The sequence below is a fragment of the Podarcis vaucheri genome (assembly GCF_965113315.1).
Source record: "Podarcis vaucheri genome assembly, chromosome: 10".
Taxonomy (NCBI): Eukaryota; Metazoa; Chordata; class Lepidosauria; order Squamata; family Lacertidae; genus Podarcis; species Podarcis vaucheri.
The window spans coordinates 40,971,063-40,994,668 of NC_138748.1; the positions used below are offsets into that span (position 1 = coordinate 40,971,063).

Consider the following 23,606-nt stretch of genomic DNA (forward strand, 5'->3'; position numbering starts at 1 on the left):
CTGTGACTTTTTGCTACAACCTGTTAACCCTGCACCCTCTTTAGCATCTAATGCATTGTAACTCTGATCGCTGCTGACCTAGACGGCCATGTTCTACCGCCAGCGCTGGAGGCCGTAATACTTCTGAGGGCCAGTTGCTGGAGACTGTGGGAAGAGAGAGTGCTGCTGTGCTCAACGTCCTGCTTGTGCGCTTCTTGTAGGCATCTGGTCGGCCGCTGTGAGCAGGCTGCTGGACCAGATAGGCCACTGGCCTGATTCAGCCGGCTCTTCTTCTGTTCTGATATAATAATAAATAAACTTGCATGACCATTATTACTCTCCGAATGCAAAACACAGGGCCTGTTGTTTCATTATGCATTTTAAAATCTCTGCTTTCTATTTTAAAAAGTTAATTATTGGGTTTCTAGTTCAGAATATCTACGTAATGCCCCAGCCTTAAACCTATGTGGAGTTATAAATAAAGCAGGGCCAGGCCTGCTTATTTCCCATCTCTGCTCTGAATCCTTCTCTGAGTGTGAATCCTATTCACGAGGCACAGAATTCTGGCTAACAGTTGGGGAGAGTGGGAATGGAATGGGGAATCCTGGAAGAGGGGTGTGGCCTGCTAAAATCTTAAACAGGAGCGCTCTAGATTTTGTCCGTCTTGTTCCAACAAAGGACTTGATCGACAAGCATCAAAGCCTTTTCCCCCTCTTGATTATGCTAGCAGATGCAGAAGCCATGGACACTGAAATGGAAGTGGAGAATGAAACAATGGAAGTGGAACTTAGTGATGGAGAAGAAGACCAAGAAACCACCAAGGACCTTTCTAAAGATGCCAGTGAACAAACAGAGCCTGTTTCATCTTTGTCTACTCCATCCACTAATGAAGAAGACAAAAAAACCCAGATCACTCTAAAACCAATTTCCTTCCTGCCTAAGGATAAGGAAGAGTTGAAATCCTTGATAAATCATATACAAGAAACAGTACAGGGAAACATCTTGCCCAAATTGCACAAATGTCTCATTGCAAAGGTACATTTCTGAGTCATCGGGGTTTATTTTTAAATAGTCTTTAGTACGTCTTGATTCTGGGAGCTGAACTAGATGAATTGTCATTCAGCAAAATAGCAAGTGGCTTTTAAATTGTGTGAATGGTCCTCACGTGGGTGACCAGTCCGGGTTAGGACTGAGGTGGGCGGCATTAACATTTTGTCCCCTCCACCTCCTATTAGCATTAAAAGAAAAGCTCCCATTTATGCCAGTTGTGGCCCTTGGTGCCAAAGAGATGCTCTGAATACCCCTTTAAGTATACCAAATGAACCTCACTTCCTCCTCATAACAACCTTCTGAGGTAGGCTAGACAGAGGTTTGGCTCCAGTGTTGTATTCTCTCCGGGTGTAGATGTAAGATCACTGTCTTTAACACCTGGCAGTTGGAAATGCTATTGAGTAACTTTGGAGATGCCGGGACGCGGGTGGCGCTGTGGGTTAAACCACATAGCCTAGGACTTGTAGATCAGAAGCTCGGCAGTTTGAATCCCCGCAGCGGGGTGAGCTCCCGTTGCTCAGTCCCTGCTCCTGCCAACCTAGCAGTTCAAAAGCACATCAAAGTGCAAGTAGATAAATAGGTACTGTTCCGGTGGGAGGGTAAACGGCGTTTCCATGCGCTGCTCTGGTTTGCCAGAAGCGGTTTAGTCATGCTGGCCACATGACCCGGAAGCTGTACGCCGGCTCCCTCGGCCAATAAAGCAAGATGAGCGCCGCAACCCCAGAGTCAGCCATGACTGAACCTAATGGTCAGGGGTCCCTTTACCGTTACCTTTAACTTTGGAGATGATGTGTTTCTGTGCCCTGCAGGTCAAAAGAGATGAAGAGCACAAGCTTGTGAAATCTAAGGTTGTGAATGATGAAGAAGTTGTTCGGGTTCCACTTGCTTTTGCGATGGTCAAGCTGATGCAGACTCTTCCCCAAGATGTCATGGAAGAGAATTTGCCAAGGTATGTACAGTCTTTTCAAGTGCATATTAAGTTCCATATGGTGAAAATCACCTAGGGATATATATATAGACATATAGATAGCGCATATGGGGGGGGGGATGCATACTTGCATATATAGGATAAATTTTGTACAAACCTGTTGGAGTGATAATTGAAGTTTGTGTTTGGTTCTCTTCTGTTTTGCTGCTTTCTTGGCTCCAGCATCCTCCTGAAAGTCTGCTCCCTTCTGAGGAACAGAGCACAGGAAATACGGGATATTGCACGCAACACCCTGATGAAAATAATGGAGGCTTTGGGGGCACAGTATCTGCAATATGTCTTAAAAGAGATGCAGTCAACCCTTGTCCATGGTTACCAGGTATAGTGCTGGCTTTCTTTTTCTTCCGCCTTCCTATTAGATAGGAGGAGGAGGCGCTTATGGGCAGAGGACATTATAGCTCCTTAGCCCTGCTCCTTGAACTCATAATCTGCAGTGGGCTCTCTTGCCTAATTGATAGCAACACCAGGCAAGCAGAAAGCAGAATCAGTTGAGAAGTTGGGTCCAAGCTCAGGCAGTTGGAAGAAATGCTGGATTGTATCAAAGATTAATTTAGTAGGTAACAGTTGCGGGTGGGGACTGCTGAAAGCACTATACAATAGCAATCTTCTAAATACCATTCCAGTTGTGTACGTGTGCCATTCTTTTATTAGTTATCCTTTTAATTAACAAACACAGAGTCACTTGATTTCTTTTGCTCATGTAGGTCCACGTGTTGACTTTCACAGTCCACCTCTTGCTGAAGAGCCTCGCCAGCAATCGACTTAAAGTGGGAGGCTTGGATCCCTGCGTAGAACTTATGACCGAAGTAAGTTCTTTGAAAGTGACGTTTGCTGTGTGCGGAAAATGCCAAGTGTAAAAGGAGCTCATTTCAGAGATGTCACTGCAATCGGGAGCTTACACCTCCAGTTCCTGTAATACATGGATGGAGAGAGGGTGGTGGTTGGTTGGGTGATACCAAACCGTTGCCTTCATGAAGGAGCCCAAGTAATACTAGGTCCTCTTCCTTCTTGACTAGTTGCACATTTTATCAGATCTTTTGTTTCTTAAAGGGAACACTCTTATGCCCAATCAGATCATGGGTCCATCAGCTCAATATTGTCTGCACTGACTGGCAGCAACTCCCCAAGGTTTCAACCAGGGAACTCTCCTAGCCCTATCTGTCAATGCTGGGGGTTGGACCTGCGACCTTCTGGGTGCAAAGCAGATGCTGTAGAAACTGAGCTCATCCCTCACCCCTAAAGATGAACGTGTTGGACCTTTAGTTGTTCATGTCTGAAAAGGTGGGTGCAAAATTATAACTGCTGCTCTACTGCTACTTACTGCTAACACTTTCCTCTGTGTCTTCTGAAAAGATTTTCAACCACGAACTGTTTGGGGAAGTTGCAGAGGAGAAAGAGGTGAAAGGCATAGTTTCCAAAGTCATGGAGGCTCGCAGAAGCAAGAGCTATGATTCTTATGAAATCCTTGGCAAGTACATAGGGAAAGACCAAGTGACGAAGCTCATTCTTCCATTGAAAGAGGTAAGGTAGATTTTCTCTCTCCAAAAGAGAAATTTGGCAGTGGCATGATAAACTAGTAAAATATGGAAGAATAACGGGAGGACAGACTGTGACACAATAAAGCATTTTTATGGGATCATGCTACCGCTATAGAAACAGATGTGTTAGTTTACCATGGTATGCAGACTTTGCAAACATCATGTGTCTTTCGGAAATCAACAGCATATGGTCTAAGAAGGATCTGTAACAACAGGGTTTCCGTTTTAAGGTGGCTTTTCTAATGTCTACTTGCAGATTTTAGAGAATACTACAAGCCTAAAGATGTCTCGGAAGGTACATGAAACTTTACGCCGCATCGTGTCTGGATTGATAATGAACACAGCAATGAGTGCAGAAACCATCCTTCTACTCAGCCATGGACTGATTAGTGAAAATCTACCACTGTTAACAGAGAAAGCAAAGTGAGTTTGTAGAAAGTTAATTCAAATCTAGTTGTCTTTTCTTCTGCTTGCTAGGATGATCAAATTGGCCACTTCTGAAAGTGTGTTTACTCACAGAAGTAAGTTGGACTCATTTTTCAGGATTGCTCCTCTGTCGCAAAGACTGCTACTTGCAAGCCATATGTTGTGAAGTAATGTCATTAAAGTCCCAGGCTTGCCTTGATTTTCAGTCACTCATGAAGTTTCGATTCAATGTAGTTTTGAACCAATGGATCCAAGTTACAAGAAAGGAGATTCTTTGCAGGAGGTTGAACTATAGAGTCTCTTGCAACTCTATAATTCTAAGATTCTCCTCTTTGCTCATTGTGATGTCTGTCCTCGGCCCAGATGAATTAAGGCCTTAATTCTAGCTGAAAAGTTTGTTTTGTTTTCAGAACCAAAGCTCCTGCTCCTCCAGATCCTCGTTTGCAACCAAAGAGCTGCCTCTTGCTTCCACCAGCTCCAGTTCGAGGAGGGCAGAAGGCACCTGTGAGCAGCAAGACAAACATGCACATTCTGGTTGAATCAGGGCTACGGGTATGTAAGAGGGGCCCTGTGTGCTTAAAAATGAAATCAAAACATATTTCTTTTTGCTTCAGTGCAGGAATATTTTTTTGGGGGGGAACATGGTTGTGCTCTAGTCAATTTAATACTTCTTGTTTCCTTCATCTGATTGGGGTGGGGAGTATAGAATATACTCCTCTGACCACTCTAGCCAGGCCCAACATCACTCATAAGGGATGGCAGTAATGTTCATCTTCCCCTCATCTCCAGCTTGTGAAAAGTTTGAGGCAGTGGGTCAATTCAGACATAATGTTCCCTTTTGTCCAAGCTGTGGTTGGGAGGATTAGGACCATTTTTGCTGTGCTCACATGTTTCTTCCAACCCTTGCACGTTCTAACTTCATTCTTTATTATCGGTTTAGTGACAAACCACACTTCACCATTACATCGAAACTGGGTAAACTATAACTTGCAAAAACTTTAGTTTCCCAGTGCAGGTGTTTGCTGTTAAACAGGAACACAGGGCACAGAGGAAGGTTGGGGAGAGGAGTGAGGATGAATGCACTGGCTTATTTTATGTTGTAGAAAAATGTGGTTATGGAGATTTACTGCTTAATAGCGCACTTTCCCCATTGGGACTGTAGGGAGATTTTCTTAGGTAGGCATGGAGCCATGAATGAGCAGCATAGAGTTGACATTGAGGGGTGGTGAGAATCTTTTTCTCCATCCATTTGCCCAGTGCCTCTGATCCTTCATGTGTTTCTCAGGTCTTCATTTAAAAGCTGTATTTCCAAGATATCACTGAAATTGCATAGCATGTCAGTTATCTTGTGAAGCCGTTAGCTGCTAACAACCCGAGGTTGCCCTTGATATATGCTGTAAGCTGCCCAGAGGGGCTGGGAAAACCCAGTTGGATGGGTGGGGTATAAATATTATTATTATTATTAGTCTTCTTTTAAACAATTTGGTTTTTCAGATCTATTACCCCTTTTAATTTATGCACTTATTTCCTATTACAGCTACTGCACATGAGTCTGAAGAGGTCCAAAATAAATTCCTCAGATGATCACACTTTAGAAATGTTGGATCCTTTTGTTCAGCTGCTTGTCGACTGCCTTCAGTCCACAGATGTTAAGGTAGGATTCTGAACTCAGTGCAATAGCTCTAACCTCTGCAATGCTGGCAGATGGCAAAGTTCAGCGTGGACTAAAATTCTTAATTCATTCTGTCACTAAGATCGATAAAGGAACTGGAGGAAATTCTAACTGATTGTTTAGAATCCAGTCAAGATCATTGAGACTTATTTTCCCGGTTTTTTAACTGACATCAAACCATGTTTCTGCAGTGCAGGGGTAATAGGGAACTCTGGTTTAATACGAACCAGAGTTCCCTATTACACCTGGACTGCAGAAATATTGTTTAATCCAAACCAGAGTCTTTGCACCAAAGCAGAAGCATAATAGGAGGTGAGTGAAGGAGTAGTGCTTGACATTGACACTTGCTCCTGACTCTTGAAATACTTTCCACATCAATGTGAATTGCCACTCAAGCGTGGATTGTGCTGAGGGCTTTGGGAAAAGTGGCATCTCTCACGTGATCAAAAAGCTCAAGAATTCCAGTTTCAAGGGATTTGTGGCCGGTACAAAACATTTCTATAGACCCACCTAGCTTTTTTTATTAATTCATTTGTTCTCTTCGCAGGTGATCACTGGCTCTCTCCAGTCCCTTCTGTGGGTCTTAAAGTTCCCATTGCCGGCAGTAGACAAGAATATAGAGCAGCTAATCGAGCGGCTTTTCGTTCTGCTGAAAGACTTTGCCAAGCCAGGAGCTGCTAAAGGCCAGAATTTTCATTTGGTTGTAAATTGTTTCAAAGTAAGTTATAACTGGTAGAACAGCTCAGTGTTGATCTTGCAGAGTGCTTTTCTTCCAGACTCATGTCCCTTTGTGACATGGATGATTGGTGTGATAGAAAACGGTCTTCAGACACCTTTAGATCTGCAAATCATTTTGAAAAAATTGTGTTCACATGCAGAAACTGGGAACTGCGCGGCTCCCTAATTAGAATATCCAAGGGGACCGTAGGTGGAGATGATTCATTCTCTGTAATGGTCTGACCCACACATTGTGTAGAAGTTCCATTGCTATGCAGATTCTGAGATTTCAAAATCACACTGCACAGACACTTATCCTTGGTAACAAAATGAGACGGCCATGTAGCATTTTGTCACCACCCATATTTTCAGTAAAAACAAAGGTTTACAAAACTTGCAGATCACTTAATTCTAAGGTCCCAAAGTAGTTTAATAGCACCATGCCATTGTAAAACAATCAGGTAAAACCATGTCGGTAAAACAAGTACATTGCTGCAATAAATAAAAGTTTGTGGTGAAATGGTTAAAAAGTCTTAACATTCCCTCCCCCATAAAGTGGTTCTCACCAATCTGACCTCTAAGTAGGGGAACAGTGAGCCCAGAGCCTTGTCTACAGATTTTACGGCACAGCCCTATGAGGTTCCATTGTTTTTTAATGGGGCTTATTCCCTAGTAAATGTTTTTGATTGCAGCCCAAATGGGTAGGGAGGTGATGATCACACAATACCTGTAGAGAGCGCCCTACAAACTCTCAGGGGACTCTGAATCTTGTAGAACATTCTGTAATGGTCATGTTCATACGGCTAAATTTTAATTACAGTGTGTAACTCTGCTTGTGAGGAATGCAAAGAGTCACATAACAGAGAAACAACTACAAGTGTTGCTTGGATATGCTGAAGAAGATATCTACGATTCATTACGACAGGCCACTGCCTTTGGCCTCTTAAAGGTATCACTTGCACTGTAACAAGTTGTCTTTTAAGAATCATTTATTGAAATGGAGATGGAAGTCTCAAATCTTTTTCCGAGTGTATAAAGCTGGTAGTTTTGTTTTGGGCAAAATTGTTGTGGGCAGATGTGTAGAAAGCTGTTCAAAAACAATGAAAAAAACATGAGTTTCAAATTGTATTTAACACAATGCAGAACACAATCATGACTCAGTCATATGTTTTTCTCTTTTCAAACAGGCGATTGTATCCAGAAAACTGGTAGTTCCCGAAATTGATGGTGTTATGCAGAAGGTTGCAAACTTTGCCATCACAGGGCAAAATGAGCAAGTTCGAATCCAGTGCAGACAGGTTTGTAGAAGTTAAGGGGGGGCGTGCTCATGCCCTTTTATCCTAGCAACTGTTTTTCGTCAGCTCCCATTTTATCAATTATTTTATAGCTGGCAACAGCACAAATTTGGTATTTTTGAGTTTTAACCAATTGTTTATTGTTTTCTTCCACCCACTCCCTCAGATTTACCTGAAATATATTCTTGATTATCCACTTGGTAAGAAGCTGAAAACCAACCTTGAGTACATCTTTGCCCAACTCAAGTAAGTGCACAGAGATTATTGTTTATTTTCTCAATAAAGGAAAAAAATAGAAACTACAAGGCTGGGCTTTCCCCTCTGGTCAGAATGGGGACCCTCAACACAGTGTTCTCAGTAATAGAGCCATGCAGGGCCAAGACGTTCGGATAAAACATCAGTAGAGTATTGGAAGCAAATTGTATCCTCTGTACACTGCACATGTTCCCTCATTGGTTATGAAGTTTTGTTCTATGTTCCTGTTGACATTTTTTTTCTTTGTATATGAGCACAGGAAGCTGTGTTTTACCCGATCCAGACTCTTTACCTAGCTATGTGCTGTGTATTCTGACTGACAGTGACTCCCCAGGGTCTCAGGTGGAGATCTTTCACAAGAAAAATTGTGATGGGGGAAAAAAATGGTTTGTCACATATAACATCTCAAATTCCAATGATGACCATCATATGTATTTACCTTCCTGTTCGCATTCAGCTATTAAAGAAAAGACACATGAACATTCATCAAGGCCAGGTGTTTGTAAAAGCAAGGTGTAATATGAAAATATATGCTATGCTGTGTACTTTTCTGAAATACAGCTCCTAAGTCCCAATAGATGCAAAGGAACTTAACTTCTGATTAAACATGTGTAGGATTGTGCTATTAGTGTGCCAAAAATTATTGCAAGTCTTGAGGACACTGACCATACTGTTCTGTTGTTGCCCTAGTTATGAATATGAGACAGGGAGAGAATCTGCTTTGGAAATGATTGCTTACCTCTTTGAAATGTTCCCCCAGGTAATGTATAACTGCATCACAAACTTCCCACCTTTAGCGTATTTCAGCTTGAACCCTAGACTATGGCATTTCATATAAGGCATTAAGACTGGATGGGAAGTATTCCCATTGAATTTGGCAGGATTTACTTTTGAGAAAACATGTACAGGATATGGGGCGCTGCTCACATACATTTTCCTGAGCGTGTTGCCTTTTCAGAGTATGCTGGCATTGCTGAGGACAAATACGGCCTGCATGGATTGAATTTCATGTTCGTTTTTCTTTCTTTGTCACATTTGTAACTGCCCTTCTTACGAAGGGTTTGAGGAAGCATACATGCTGCTCCTCCACTTTAACTATCACAACAACCCTGTGATGATGTAGATTAGGCTGAGGATTCAGGCCTGGATGGATGTACTTGAGAGATGCCTGAGCCTTGTGTCCATGTGGTCCACCCTCATATTGCCCCTCTCCTCTTTGCTGCACTGTGTTTCTGAGTCAAGGAACTGCCGTTTCCCAATTTGTCCAACTTGGGAAATGAAACAAGACCTAAAACCATGGTTTGAAGTTTCAGAGTTTGGAATTAGCAGGAAACTGCGATTAATCAACCCAGGAAGACTTCAGTCACAGGGCAGCAAAGGGGTGGAGCTCATGAACCCCAAGGCTTGTACATACCTTGACTTCAGAAGCTGAGGGACACTTGGACTGGCCAAAGACTAGGCCGGAGACATCCAATGAGCTTCATGGCTGAATGAGAATATTATTTGCAGTCTCCCTTCCCCCTCTCCCCACTTTCCCAACCTGCATTTAGTATTCATAAAACCAGTAACTGTACACTACCCTCAACACTTCTCTAGATAAGCAGCTAGCCCTAGCACAGAACCAGAAGCAGGTCTGATTGCTTTGACAGATTTACAGGGTGGTGGTTGCCAACAAACAAGCTTACTGACTTCCCCTTTCTTGTTTTCTTCAGGGTTTACTGCACCAATTTTGTGGGCTTTTCTTTGTCCCACTATGTATGATGATTGTAAACGACGATTCGGCAAAGTGCAAAAAGATGTCAGCTCTGGCAGTCAAAGGTCTCCTCAGTAAGATTAGCCCTGGAAACCGAGACCTGATGTTTTCCCTGCTCACCTCGTGGTTCAAGAGTGACAAGGTACTGCTTACAGCAGTAGTTTTGACTACTGTCCTGTAGAGAAGTTTTTGCTAGATGAATGAAAACGAGGGAATGTCGAGGTGAATCTTTTGGAGGAGAGATTGTGTTCCGCTAACCTTCCTTTGCTGGCGGAAGAATAGCACTGTAATTTATAGAGCCTTCATAACTGGGCCAATTTCTTGTGGGGTTCAAGAATTATGGCTGGCTGTGTGGTTGAGAAGGCAGTTGTGCCCACTATCTTGGGAAATCTCTTCTGCAGAGATCCTAACTCCCTTTCCTTCCATCCACAAAAATCTCCACTAATATGATGCTCCTCCTTCCTGACAGCGTGTTCACAAGAGGCTAGCTGCTCATGCCTGTGGAACATTTGTTGAAGCTGAAGGAATCGAATTTGAAAAAAGGCTTGGGACCATTCTCCCAATTATCGAGAAAGAAATCCATCCTTCAGATTTTAAAGATGTAAGTCATTAATTGGGGCTGTTCCTGGTAGGCTGCCAGTTTGTAGAGTGAAAGTAAATCTTCGGCCCCATAAGTATATTGATGGTCTCTCTATCCTTTCCCCACCTACCCAGTGGTGCAGTGAAATAAATTTTTAAGATTCTTTCAAATCATTTTTATAACTAAAACCATTATATGTGAAAAACCTATATATTTTCATATCCTGATTTTCATAACAAGATTGATATACCAATAAATGTTTCAACTTCAAAACAAGGAGAAAAAACATTAACACTTGAATAACAAGGTGTCTTTGCAGTATTTTACAAATTCATTTTATTTTGACTATTCCACCACTAGGTGGTATTCAAGATTTGCTTTGTAGTAGCTTTGGTTACACAAATAAAAAATAAAAATAGTTCCAACTCAGAGCAGGCCCATTGGAATTAATGGACCTAACTTAGTACTGCTTATTAATTTCACTGGGTCTGCTCTTAGTTGAATATCACAGTCTATTTCAATGTTGTAAAATTAGGCAGCTGACTGTTTGCGAAGTCAAAAAGAGCAAGTGTCGTTTGGTTGCGTTTTATATTTAGCCACAATTATTTAAATTGAAGCCTCTTCACTGTTTGTACACTGATGGTTTTTCAGGGTGTCATTCTTTCACTGTCCATTTTTGAAGGTTGCAGAAGAGACTGAAGAAAAGGCTGCTGACAGACTGCTGTTCAGCTTCCTAACTTTGATCAGCAAACTAATCAAGGAATGCAATATTATTGAACTAAATAAACACAATGAGATTCTGAGCAACATTTGGGGTTAGTAGTTCTGTCATATTATATTGCTCTTGAAACCTTTGGCACTTGATGGATCTGTAATGCCTAGGGTGCTACTCACATGAAGAAAAATGAGTTGTGTACAATGGCTTTTTGGTTTGTATTCCTAACTTCTGTTGTCTAACCTCTAGGTTACATTTCTGCAGTGCATTTTATGTAGGGCTGCCTCTGAAGGCAGTTCAGAAACATCAGATGGTGCAGAATTTGACAGCCAGATTGCTCTCTGGGGCAAGACGGTTTGAGTATATCACACTGATCCTGGCCTGACTGCTCTGGCTGCCAATTAGTTTCCGGGCTCAATTCAGAGTGTGGATTTTGACCTATAAATCCTTAAACAGCTGAGAACAGCAGTACTTCAAGGACCACCGGCCCCCATATGAACAGACCGAGGCCCTTATTCATGTGCCTCCTCCTCCCCGAGAGGTCTGGAGAGTAGCAACACAGGAATGGGCCTTTTCTGCAGTGGCTCCTCATTTGTGGAACGCTCTCCCCCAGGAGGCTCACCTGGCACCTTTTAGGTTCATCTCTAGGTGCCAGGCAAAAACATGCCTCTTCAACCAGGCCTTTGAAATGTGTTTGTGGGAGGGGGGAGTTATTAGTTTGTGGGTTTTTTGTATTTTGAACTGCCCTGAGATCTTGGGATGAAAGGCAATATACTGATTGATTGATTGATTGATTGATTGATTGAATAATATTCCTCTGTGTATGAATAGGTACAGTTTAAGCCTATTTCTCTCTATTTCTGAAGGTCATGTGCAGTCTCATTTATGGTACCCTCACAGCTGGGTGTGGTCGACGTCTTCTCAGATTTTTGGCTTGCTGTTTGCTGCTCACAAGCCAGAGGAACTTGTTAACAAATGGAGTAAAAGAAAACTGGAAAAGAGTCAAGAAAGTACTACAGAGCCACCGGCAACTATCTTCTTAACAGAAGAACTAGACAAAAAGGTTAACATTGCCCTCCTAAATTGCCTTTATTGCATTGATACACATTTCAATTTCCCATTAGATGGCAGAAACAAAAATGAACATTAGTTTCAGTGTCATGATAGAGCTTCACATGATTGTGTCTCTTTTTGTCTCTTAATATTTATACTTCTTAGGGAGAGCAGCCCTTTCATGCTTCACTGTGTTTCAGAATGATTGTTAATTTTTCTTTACTTTTACAGATGAAAACACTTGCTTTAGCATTCTGCCATCAGTTGAAGTCCAAATTTTTAGATCCATGTCTTGGAGAACAGGTAACTATGTAAGGTTTTTGGTAGATTCTCCCCCCCCCCCCCCATATTTTGGGATACGCATGTTGAAATAGCACACAATTAAAAGAGGCAGCTAAAGACATTCTGGTGCCTGGAGCATAAAATCAAATTGTTTTGGAACAAATTGAGAGAGTTTTGCTTTATCATAAATGCAGTTCAAGATTTGTAATTAACAACACAAATGATATCTGAACATCCTGTCTTCTAATTTGCCCTGCTTGTCCCCCAGTGGGTAAATACAACCGGATTCTAATCTAGAGAATGGGTTGTAGGTGTCAGCAAACACACTTAGAAATTCTTACTGAATTTCAGTGGAGTTACACTGACAGCAGAAGACAGAGGTTTTCAACCTTTTTGAGTCCACGACTTCCTTGACCAACTACATTCTTTCTGTGGCACCCCTGTGGGGCTCAGGAGCCCAGTTATGTCACCCCTTGCCTGCAGGGCTGGCAGCCTCTCACCCTTTTTTGAACACCCTCACTTGTGGACTGTTCCCTCAGCCTCCTCACACTGCCCCACAGGGGCCTGGGAAGAGGATGCCCCCAGTCTTAGTGGCCCAAAGGAGCTTGGCCAAAAGTGAACGCGAGGCCAGCACCTTACCTTGGGAGTCAGCAGTGGCAGCATGCCATGACTGGCGGAATGTCACCTTGTGGTCATGAAAGTGGGCCTTCCCTTCTTAAACATGTACTGAAAACTAACTTGTTTAATCAGGCTTTCCTTAACATTACTGATCACACTGCTCAGTATTTCTCGTGTTTTGCTTGGATTTTTATTGCATTCTGAGGTTACATATTTACTTTCTGTGAATGGTTTTAAGATTATAATTTGTGCAAAGCTTTTCAGGTACATCAGTACAGAGCAGCTGAAGCTATAATTATGCAGGCATACTGTGCATCCGAAGACCAAGTGGGGGCTACTGTTATTCCACAGTGATTTATTTCCATCACGTAGAATTGAGATACTCTTCCATTTGAAACTGACAGATGCTTAATTGGGGGAGGGGGTGATGACTGGAACGGCTCTTCTTGGTGCTCTTTTCCTATCTTGTGTGTGCATTCTTGGCTATAGTAATTGCATTATTTTTTTAAAGATCAAGTACCATGGTGGCTCTATATTAGTTAGGGCCACCAGGGTGTTGAACCCTAGGCTTTTGGGGGGCCACACATGAAGGGATTTTCAAACACCTGTTAAGTAGTCCACAGTTACATAGCTGTTGTATGACCCAAGTGGGAAAAGTTTGATAGGCCTGATTTTAAAAACCCTTTTTAAAAAAATAGTCTTTGGGTAACTTTGTATTTTATATCTGTGCTTTATATTTAAGGTTGTGAAGAATCTACTGTTTGTGGCCAAAGTACTGTACCTTATGGCTCCTCCAGAAGATGGCAAAGAAATCAATGACGAGGTGGGCCAGGAAGCTGAGGATCAAGAAGACTTTGGAGAAGATGTTGAAAACGAGACTTTAACCATGGAGGCAAAAGACGACAAAGAGAAAAGCAGCCCAGCCACACTGTTGTGGGTGATGAAAAGACTCTTGGCATTGGCGTCACGTGAAGCTGCATATTCACCCAAGGACCCTTTAAAGGTTTGTATTTTTTTCAGCGAGAACAATTTTACTTTCACAAATAATGCCTTCCAGTTTGACAATAGTTTCAGGATCTCAGGTAGACAAGTGCAAAGGTGTCAGTGCAAATGGTACAAAAATGTAGCCTGTGAACAGCACATCACAGCTTAAATGAAGTAGGGCTATGAAACTGCAAGCAGACCCTTTGTTAGACCTAAACATGAAAACCCAGGAGCAGAGATTATTTTATTTTTAAAAAACCAAATGCCAATGGTCTGTAGAGTTGTGTAACACAAAGTAGGCTCTGAAACCTATTTTCCGAGTTGCTGGAAAAAGCAAGTCACTAGTAATTAGGTCCTTACAGTATTTGTTTTCCTTTGCAGACTGGTCATGTGACCAAATGTATTTGTATTTTCAGAGAACCTGTATCTTTAAATTCCTTGGTGCCATTGCAGTAGATCTTGGGAAAGACAGGGTGAAACCATACCTTCCTACAATCATAGCCCCTCTGTATCGAGAACTCAGCAGTACCTATGCAGATCAAGGTAAGAGAGTTGTCATACTCAGCTGTTCGGTGAGACTGTCTCCCTTCCTCTCCTTTAAGTAGGAGGTCTTCCAGTACCAAAAGGTCAATTGTCTTGCATCATCATAATTACACAGCATAAGAAAGTGGAACAGAAAGTGTTGGCATCCATGACGGATGCTTTAGATCAGGGGTGGGAAACCACTTGGTCCCATGAGGCAGATTATCCCAAACTTCACCTGCCCACAATCATGTGCTGGTGAGAGCAAGCCTGCTGGGGTTGGCTGTGCTACTGAGTTTCCCATGGGAGTCATAGTAGTACAGCCAACCCCTTGCCTAAAGCGTGACATGGGGGATTCCAAGCCCAACAGATTGGGAGTGGGGGTCACACAGCTGATCCCTGCAGAAAGCAGGTTTGGAGTCAAGTCTTGCTTGGTTTGGCTTTTCTTTTATAGCATGGTTTGCCAGTTCCCCACCCCTGCTTTAGGGACTTAAGATGGTGTTTCAGCTGTGCAGTGTTTCTGTCCTACGCTTACCTGAATGGCCCTTACTGAATGGTGGAGTGGGCACGTGGTCCTCATTTTTCTTTGGCACAGTTGGAAGCTTTAGCTTCCATTTTAAATTAGTTGCAATTTGCTGTGCTGACTGAATCCTGACAAACAGCTGCTAACTTTAACTAAGGTTTCTCCATTCAAACCAGCTTGTTTCAACTAACCATTTAACTGTGGGTTTGGATGACATGTTAATCTAAAAGCAGATGCTTCCAGTGTCCCAACAGGAGGGGTGACTTGCACATGCCTATGTATTGTTGGAATGCAACATGTGCACACATGAGAGAATGGGGCATTATATATAGACCTTCTGTAGCACTTGAAGACACTTCTGAGTATTCAAAATCATGTTATCTTTGCTAGATCCAACTCTGAAGAATCTTTCCCAGGAAATAATAGAGCTTTTGAAGAAATTGGTTGGGTTGGAAACCTTTTCACTCGCGTTTGCTTCTGTGCAAAAGCAAGCCAGTCAGAAGAGAGCTATCCGGAAGAAACAGAGAGCCTTGGAGGTTAGTGTCTGACTTTAGTTTTACTTGCATTTGCTTTAAAATGTCCAGCTTATCCAACGGCAGGGAAACTTTTATTGAAACCAGGCAACTTCAGAATGTATAGGGGAAACGTGAACATGATGACTTTTATTTGTTTTCTGATTAGGCTGTTGCTAATCCTGACATTGCTGCCAAGAAGAAGTTGAAGAGACACAAGAATAAAATTGAAGCAAAGAAGAGAAAAATAGAATTCCTGCGGCCTGGTTACAAAGCAAAAAGACCAAGAAGCCATGCATTAAAAGACTTGGCGATGGTGGAGTGAAACACTATCACATTACTCCCATTATAAATGTTCCATGCTGTACAGAACATGAGACAACAACTGCAGCAGCAGGCGCTCTTCCCTGCCACTCATTTAGAGGATGTTTCATCATAAAATAGTATATACTAAGAACCACAGCAGGGAAGAACCACCTCTTGCAGAGACAAAAAAACCAGCTCTCTTATGGATTACTAATTATTTATTTGTAATTTTAATCTATACATAACCTATTCAACTGATGCCTTAAAATTTCTCTCCAAATGTTTCTTTAAGAGGATACATTATTAAGGCTGAGCCTTTCAGGGCTCTATAGTTCACTGTAGAGTGATGTACAGTTTGTGGTAATACAGTGTTTTTTTCTAATGAAATGTGTTCAATGAGCCTTTGAAGTATTTTCTCCTGTGTGTGATTAACTTGAGCTGGGTGATTTGAACCCTTGTTCAATCCTCCTCATGGAGATGCATTTTTACGTGTTGGTATCATGACAAAGTGCTGCTACTCTTTCCATTGGCCCTGTAGTGGGAGGCCTATGCTTTTCAACCCTTGCGTTGCTTGCTATGGAGAAATGTAGCTTTAAAAAAAACCAACGGAACAACTGCTGAAGGAGATACAGTGGTACCTCAGGTTACAGACGCTTCAGGTTACAGACTCTGCTAACCCAGAAATAGTACCTCAGGTTAAGAACTTTGCTTTAGGATGAGAACAGAAATTGTGTGACAGTGGTGTGGCAGCAGCAGGAGGTCCCATTAGCTAAAGTGGTACCTCAAGTTAAGAACAATTTCAGGTTAAGAACAGGCCTCCAGAACGAATTAAGCTCTTAACCCGAGGTACCACTGTACAGTACCCAACAAGGTGACTCATACCATGGCATGTGGTAACATCCATCTTTCTCCTTGTTTTCTACAGTCTTCATTTAAAAAAACCAAATTAGGTTTTTAAAAAGCCACCTGGTTGTCAAGTACAGTGATTCCTTCTGTAGCTTTCTGCTAGCAATTTATAGGAAAGTCTCCAGATCTAAAGTGAACCACTGGCTTAGGGGCTTTCCACTGGCCTCACTTAAAATCTTTCAGGATACATAGCTTCCCTTCAATCACAACTGAGTCCATGCAGCCCTCCATACATTAAATAAGCATATTCAAATACCTGCAGAACTTCCTGGTTAACTTCTCTCCACAACAGCTCCATTTCCAAGCATATATATCTTGAGCACATCAAGGCTTTCCTTCACAGGTTACACTGCAAGCAAAATACTTAATGCAGGGTTCCACTATTGGTTGTAAGAAAACAAATAACTCTATAAGCAGCACTAATAAGGGTCCCCACATTACAATCAAGTATCAAGGCTTCATCTTGCAACAGTTCTGATCAGTTGGATAATGCCACCAAGACTACTTATTTAAGCTACTCTTAACTTCAAAAAAGGGATGTAGGTGATGCTGTGGTCTAAACCACAGAGCCTAGGGCTTGCTGATCACAAGGTTGGCGGATCGAATCCCCGCGATGGGGTGAGCTCCCGTTGCTCAGTCCCTGCTCCTGCCAACCTAGCAGTTCGAAAGCATGTCAAAGTGCAAGTAGATACCGCTCCAGCAGAAAGGTAAACGGCGTTGGACCTAACGGTCAGGGGTCCCTTTACCTTTTTACTAACTACAAAAAGGAACACATGAAAGGCAACAGGCATGAAATAGAAAAATCTAGATAAATGATAGTTAAATATATTTATTAGTGTTAAATAGTTTCAAACACTTAGAATTCCAAGTAGCAAATGTTTATTCCAATTTATTCTCATGGACTATCAGTTATGACTGTCATAAAAATTGATGTTACATAACTTACACAAAAAAGAATGTAGTATTTTAAACATAGTATACAGACAAACATTCAGTTGATTCAGTGTGATTTACAATGCAAAGAAGCCTCATTCCTTTCAAAAGTTATTCGGCCAGTCCTATTTACAGAATTGCATTTCATTCATATGACAGCTGAAGGAAACTTCCAAGTCCATTTCACTGTCTGCTCTTCAAAGTCTCCACCAACCTAGAAAGATTCGGCTTTGTGATTACATGTATATAGAATGATAAAGCAATTATGAAGACTTAGTTACAGCAAGATGCCTTGTAGCTCAGCAGGCTCTATGCTACATAGACACAACCTTAAGAATTTAACACCTGTGGTACTTACCACTCCATTGCCTCATCAAGTCCAGTGCCTTTGGTTGCAGATGTCTTGAATATCTGCCATTTTCTATCCTTCAGAGCTGGAAGTCCAAGTGCATTTGCCATTTCTGTTGGAGTCATAGCCTGTTCCATATCTTGTTTGTTTGCAAATACCACTAAAATGGCTTTCTTTAGTTCTTCCTCCTAAAAGAGGTGGCAGATTATGTCACAAAAGTGTATTATTAAGTCTTGCCTTGAGTCATGCAAAATACCTAAAGCACAGTAGACAGGCTGACTGAAAATCTGATTTTCAGTTATGGGTTTGGTTTTTTTATTTACACTTTTAAAAAACTTAAAGTATTTAAGAATTCTCCTTTCCTGCTAGTTTTGCATTAGAAATCACTATATGAGAGAAGTTCCATTGATAATGCTGTATTTGATGTTACATTATTAGGTGTGAGTGCTTATGTTCAGATGCTGAAGGTTCAAATGTATCATTCTTATAGCCATGCATCTAAATCGGGTGGGGACCTTGGGCCCTCCAGATGTTGCTGCACTACAACTCACATCAGCCCCACCAAGCATAGACAATGGCCAAGGATGATGGGAACAACACCTGGAGGACCAAAGGTTCTCCATACCTGATCCAGATGTATTCTATGTGCAGTTGCCTGAACAGCTAAATCTTCCATGGCCGCTAGTATAAGATCAGGGGGTAGAAAAAGGCATTTAATGGATCCTCATGGTCTTAAAACATGCTTAGGAGTGAAAAAATTAGTAAAGGCTAGTGGTATATAATCTCCTGCAGTGCCCCTAATCCCTTTGCACTGTTCTTAACTGAAGGCAGCCAGAAACTTGAGCAAAATTACAAGAATCATCCCAATCCTTACTCTTTGCTCATGTGGTACAAGTACAGAAATCAAACACTTTGTATTGGCATATGACTTATGAAACACATTTGAAGTTCCAAAACTCCAAGGGATACACAGATGCTGCAACAGGTTGGGCGTGGAAAATTTTTCCCCACCAATAAATACATGAAAACTTAGAGAAACAGCAGTACAAATCTAAAACACTCTCAGGTTGATAGTAAGGTTGGTCCATTTCATAATTGTTTTACTAAGTTCACTGAGAGTGTCTAAAACTATCTTTTAAAAAACAACAAAAACACAACAACAAAAACCTCAGGTTTCCTACCTCCAGCATGGCAACAAGCTCAGACTTTGAAATTCCAATTCTGTCCCTGTCACAGCTGTCAACTACATAAATGACTGCATCTGTATTGGAATAGTAACACCTCCAATACGGCCTGGAAAATAAACATGTTATTATTTAAAATGTATCAGGTGAAACAATCACAGCTCAATCATCATTATTTCCTGGCTGCCCTTTTCAGGCATAACCATAGATTAAATTTAGGAAGATTATGTCTGATAAAGGAAAAAACTAAACTCTGACATACAATCTGTAATTTTATGTCTTATCTACTAATATCTAGTAGCTAAACCCTCACACTATTTCCCATTTCTGTCACAAGCGGTCATAAACTGATCCAGTAACACTTGTGTGCCTTCAAAAATCCAGTCTACTTTCCATTATCAAGGAATTTTAGTGGCAAAAAAGGGAAATAAATCTTAGGAAGGGCACATAAAGTCAAGTTCAGGTTAAGCAGCTTCAAACCCACAAAGAAATTCACCAAGTATGCTCAGTTCTGCTGAAGTAAGTAAGTTGCCTGCATGGGAAGTTATTTTTTCAAACTGGAATGTCATAATAAACATTTTAGAAATCAGATTTTTAACTGTATTGACAATTAGCAGTAAGAAAATATGTTCTACCTAACTAAAATCAGGCCAATTTTGTAACACCAGATCATGTTCTTTTCTAACCATTGCGGAATTTCTTAAGGACCTCAAGCACTGAGTTCAATACAGTATTTCAGAAGCCATGTCCTGGGTTTGCACTCCTGTGCTTTCCCCCCCAGATGTGCTATACCTGATGCTTGTCTGTCCTCCTAAGTCCCAGACTTGGAACTTCAGATTCTTGTAGGTTACTGTCTCAACATTGAAACCAATTGCTGGAAAAGAAAAAAGTTCATTGTTTTTAATGTTGCAAACCAAATCCTTTTGTGGAAATCTGAATATACAACATCTTTAATGGTACATATGTTAGTTTCTGTTCTAAGACACTATTTTATTAGTCAATAAAATAGTGGCTTGCCAGTTGGAATGACCCACCCTCTCTTCCTCATGTGCTGCTCTGGGATTCTCCTAACTCCCTTCTGAACTACTTTTGGGGCAGAGTGGGGGAAGCCCCACTATTCAGGGAAAAGTCCTTGCACAGGGCTTCCACTGGCAAGGATTCTTAGGTGAATCCCTCCTACAATCCTGATTTTCTAATTAGGATGACCTAGAAACAAACCATAGGCTCATTTAGCAGGTATTTGTTCTGCCCATATTTGAATACACATTTCTTTAGCATAAATGTTAGATACTCAGGTTGCAATTCTATAAACATTTACTCAAGAATAAATCCCATTGAATTCAGTGGGGCTTACCTCTGAACAGACATCAACAGGATTGTGCTATCAAAGAATTAGAAATTTGAATTTCTAATTTTTAGTGATTTAAGGCAGTGACACTGGGAGGAGCAGAGAGAGAACACACACCACGGTGCATCTGCAGCAGCGCAACTGGACTCCTTCATCTGCCCCAGCCGCAACAAAACATATATTTCCCATATCAGTCTCTACAGCAGGGGTAGGCAACCTAAGGCCCATAGGCCACAAGCGGCCGACAGGGGTCGTTTAACTGGCCCACGAGCCACCCCTGAACTGAGCCGCCCTAAACTGGCACAGCACGGGGACTTGCTTCAGCAGCACCGGAAATCGCATCTGCACAGACGCAGAACATTGTGGGCGCATGCAATCTGGCCCATGGAGGGATCTCCACTGGAGTGAACCAGTCCAGGTGAGGTAAACCTTGCCGACCCCTGCTCTACAGCCACAGCAGGCGATGCAACCTTCCAACAGTTTGACTTTACCTCCAAAGGTGCACTCCTCCATTATGTCCTGAGACAGACGGATGTCAATCAAATTACATCTGTTTTAGGTGCATTTCAGTAATTTGAGCTTGCCACATTTAAACCTTATTTAACAATGGATGAGCGAACAGAACATAGAGCATTGCATTACATGTGATGCATTGTGTTACATTTAGAAGAACACTTACTAGGAATGGTAGTCACAACTTCTCCAACTTGCAACCTGTAGAGAATTGTTGTCTTTCCTGCTCCATCTAATCCCAAAATTAGAATTCTCATCTCCCGCGTACCAAATAAACTGGAAAAGATGGTTGAAAAAAACCCACCTATAGAGAACAAGAATAATTGTCAAAACTGAACTGCATTATCATAGACTATCAAATATTAACAGCTTGTTTCCAAAGCTCTTGTGAAAAGAGGTAAGACAGATTTCTTGGGGAAAGGTCTTACAGTCATACCTCGGGTTACAGACGCTTTAGTGTAAGAGCATACAAATTCTTCTCCAAGAAGAACAGAATGTAAGATTGTTCAACACTTGTTTTGTATAAGGCTCCTGCAAGTGTGCCCTATGATTCCTGTATATATACTATAATCGGGACAAAGAATCAGAGCTGGAAGGCACCCTGAGGATCATCTAGTCCAACCCCCTGCAATGCAGGAATATGCAGCTGCAACCTTGGTGTTATCAGCTGCAGGCTCTAACCAACTGAGCTATCCTGTCTACATGGCAAGGTAGACTATTAGACTTCTGCTGTAACTTCAATTCCTCCCTCCCCTATCTAGGTCTGGAGAGTTTCCAAAACAAATAAACTTCCTCAATACCAGAGTCACAGAAACCTCACAGAATTGTATAGGTAAAAGGGACAACACGGATCATGCTCTACCAACTGAGCTATCTCAGTGTCATATGAATAAAAGGACCCTACCCAAGAAGCCTACAATCACACCCTTGCTAATTCAACCACCACTCCAACCACACCCACAGAGTATCATTCAGATTTCACAAAATTACCTCTAAAGAGCACTCATAAACCATAATTTATTGTGTATGAACAAAATCACATATCACTCCTCCTGAGCTGGGAGAAATCATATCATGATCCCCAGTGTTACATCATGGTTTGCTTCATTCCGACCAAACCCTAATCTGTAACCAATATTTCTCCTTAATTTAGTAATCGTAGCCTGCTGAATCAAAACAAACCATTTGGACATAACGCCATGTCAAGGATCACGGTTTGTTTTCTCCTAGCATTAGTTGGCAGGAGTGCAGAATCCCTTACTGGGGCCTGTCTCTTTCCACCAAAATCTGCTTTTCCCAAATTAAGAAGAAAAGCGGTCTTTCATTATGGAGCAGGCCACACAGGTACCTCAGAAGGCTGATAAACCCATGAAGACTCAACAGGCGGAGCCTTAACAATTATTTATTGAACAACAGCAATCTACAAAATCTTCCAGGACATTTCTTTTTTTCTTCTAGTCATCAGAAATAGGAAGTTACTTTGGTGAAACCAGACAGCCCAAGAAAACAAGCCTCCTGTAGGGTAAGTAATCATCCCTGCGCACTGGCCAGGCAGGCAAGGGCTGAGAGCAGCTGGAGTCCAACAACATCTGGAGGGTTCTGGGACGTGGTGGGTGTGCTGCTCCCAGGTCCTTCCCCAAAAGCGAAGTGGCTTCGGGTGGCGCTGGGATAGGCGAGGCAGCGAACGCACCGGAGGAAGGCGGAGCTGGCGCGGGACCCCAGGCCAAGGACCAGGTGGGCGAGGACCCCGAAGGAACCTCCCCGCCCACGGCAGAGCAGCCGGGCGAAGGAAAGCCGGCCTCCTCAGCAGCGGCTGGGAGAAAGGGCGCCGCGTAACGTTACACGAAGGGAAGCGGGGAGGATTCCGCTCCGGGCAAGGCACTCGAAGGTGCACCCCCCTCCCGGGCTGCGTCTGGCCCAACGAGCTGCAGCGAGAGGGGATTTTCCCTACGGCCCCAGCCTGAGGGAAACTCCTCGTGAGGGGAAGCTCGCCTGCTGCGACACGGGAACGAGAACCATCCCGGGGAAACGCAGCGCACCGAGGGGCCTCCAGGCGACCTGCTTCCCGCCCGGCCTGCAGCTGCGCCACCGCTTCACCCGCCCCGCTTTTCCCTCAGCAGCCCGGCCGCCTCAGGGCCCTTTCCTCACCCATGGCTGAGGCGCTTTCCCGCGTCGCTTCCCTCTCAGAGAAACCGCGCCGACCCCCTGCGCCGCCGCGGCCGCCGCCGTTAACCCGGAAGTTGGCCGCGAAGCTGCTGCTTCCACGTCGACCGCCTCCCTCACCGCCGCTGGGTACACGGAAAGCAAAGCAGGGGCAGCGCTCCGATTAGGGCTTTCGACACGAGGGGACGGAGCGCGGCGCCGACGGAGCTGAAAAGGGCTTCCGCCGCCACTCCTGTCAGGTGCTAAGGCTAGTAGGGATCGTGTGGCAGTGACCCCTTTAAAAAAAATAAAAAATCTTTTCACGATTTAAACAGTTACGTGACGAATCTGCCGTTTCGAAACGATATGCCGCTTCCTTGCTGGAAAGTAGCGGCAGGAGGCGTGAACCACTGGAGGGAGGGGTCACATGGGCTGCGGGGGCGGGGCGTTCTTGGCCCGCGTG

General features: G+C 42.8%; 2 protein-coding genes across 3 annotated transcripts in view; one reads left to right on the forward strand and one right to left on the reverse strand.

Moving 5' to 3' along the window:
* UTP20 (UTP20 small subunit processome component) overlaps positions 1-16,176 on the forward strand; it is a 61,748-nt gene extending 45,572 nt beyond the window's left edge. The window contains exons 41-62 of one of the 2 annotated variants that reach the window (XM_082238651.1): positions 707-1,014; positions 1,839-1,978; positions 2,180-2,336; positions 2,722-2,823; positions 3,371-3,538; positions 3,812-3,978; positions 4,392-4,533; positions 5,519-5,635; positions 6,201-6,371; positions 7,191-7,319; positions 7,558-7,668; positions 7,832-7,911; positions 8,611-8,680; positions 9,633-9,815; positions 10,143-10,274; positions 10,936-11,068; positions 11,835-12,031; positions 12,253-12,324; positions 13,664-13,924; positions 14,322-14,448; positions 15,341-15,486; positions 15,632-16,176. In XM_082238651.1, coding sequence (XP_082094777.1) covers positions 707-1,014; positions 1,839-1,978; positions 2,180-2,336; positions 2,722-2,823; positions 3,371-3,538; positions 3,812-3,978; positions 4,392-4,533; positions 5,519-5,635; positions 6,201-6,371; positions 7,191-7,319; positions 7,558-7,668; positions 7,832-7,911; positions 8,611-8,680; positions 9,633-9,815; positions 10,143-10,274; positions 10,936-11,068; positions 11,835-12,031; positions 12,253-12,324; positions 13,664-13,924; positions 14,322-14,448; positions 15,341-15,486; positions 15,632-15,787 — 3,269 coding nt within the window. In that variant the 3' untranslated portion in view covers positions 15,788-16,176. The remainder of the gene's footprint in view (positions 1-706; positions 1,015-1,838; positions 1,979-2,179; positions 2,337-2,721; positions 2,824-3,370; positions 3,539-3,811; positions 3,979-4,391; positions 4,534-5,518; positions 5,636-6,200; positions 6,372-7,190; positions 7,320-7,557; positions 7,669-7,831; positions 7,912-8,610; positions 8,681-9,632; positions 9,816-10,142; positions 10,275-10,935; positions 11,069-11,834; positions 12,032-12,252; positions 12,325-13,663; positions 13,925-14,321; positions 14,449-15,340; positions 15,487-15,631) is intronic. The other variant, XM_082238652.1, reaches the window with a different exon arrangement.
* Positions 16,177-17,487: 1,311 nt separating this feature from the next.
* ARL1 (ARF like GTPase 1) lies at positions 17,488-23,309 on the reverse strand. The gene is made up of 6 exons (XM_082238654.1): positions 23,150-23,309; positions 21,168-21,305; positions 19,933-20,014; positions 19,138-19,249; positions 17,966-18,144; positions 17,488-17,821 (listed from the first exon to the last, which is right to left on the reverse strand). Exons 1-6 carry the CDS (start codon positions 23,151-23,153, stop codon positions 17,791-17,793), a joined length of 546 nt encoding a protein of 181 aa, XP_082094780.1. The 5' UTR covers positions 23,154-23,309; the 3' UTR covers positions 17,488-17,790.
* Positions 23,310-23,606: the final 297 nt, after the last annotated feature.

What these genes read in the sequence shown, in the direction of transcription:
- ARL1 (XM_082238654.1), bottom strand. An exon ending in AGCTTGTTGCCATGCTGGAG is followed by an intron (nt 18,145 to 19,137) that starts GTAGGAAACCTG and finishes CACCTCTTTTAG; the next exon opens with GAGGAAGAACTAAAGAAAGC. An exon ending in CTTGATGAGGCAATGGAGTG is followed by an intron (nt 17,822 to 17,965) that starts GTAAGTACCACA and finishes GAATCTTTCTAG; the next exon opens with GTTGGTGGAGACTTTGAAGA.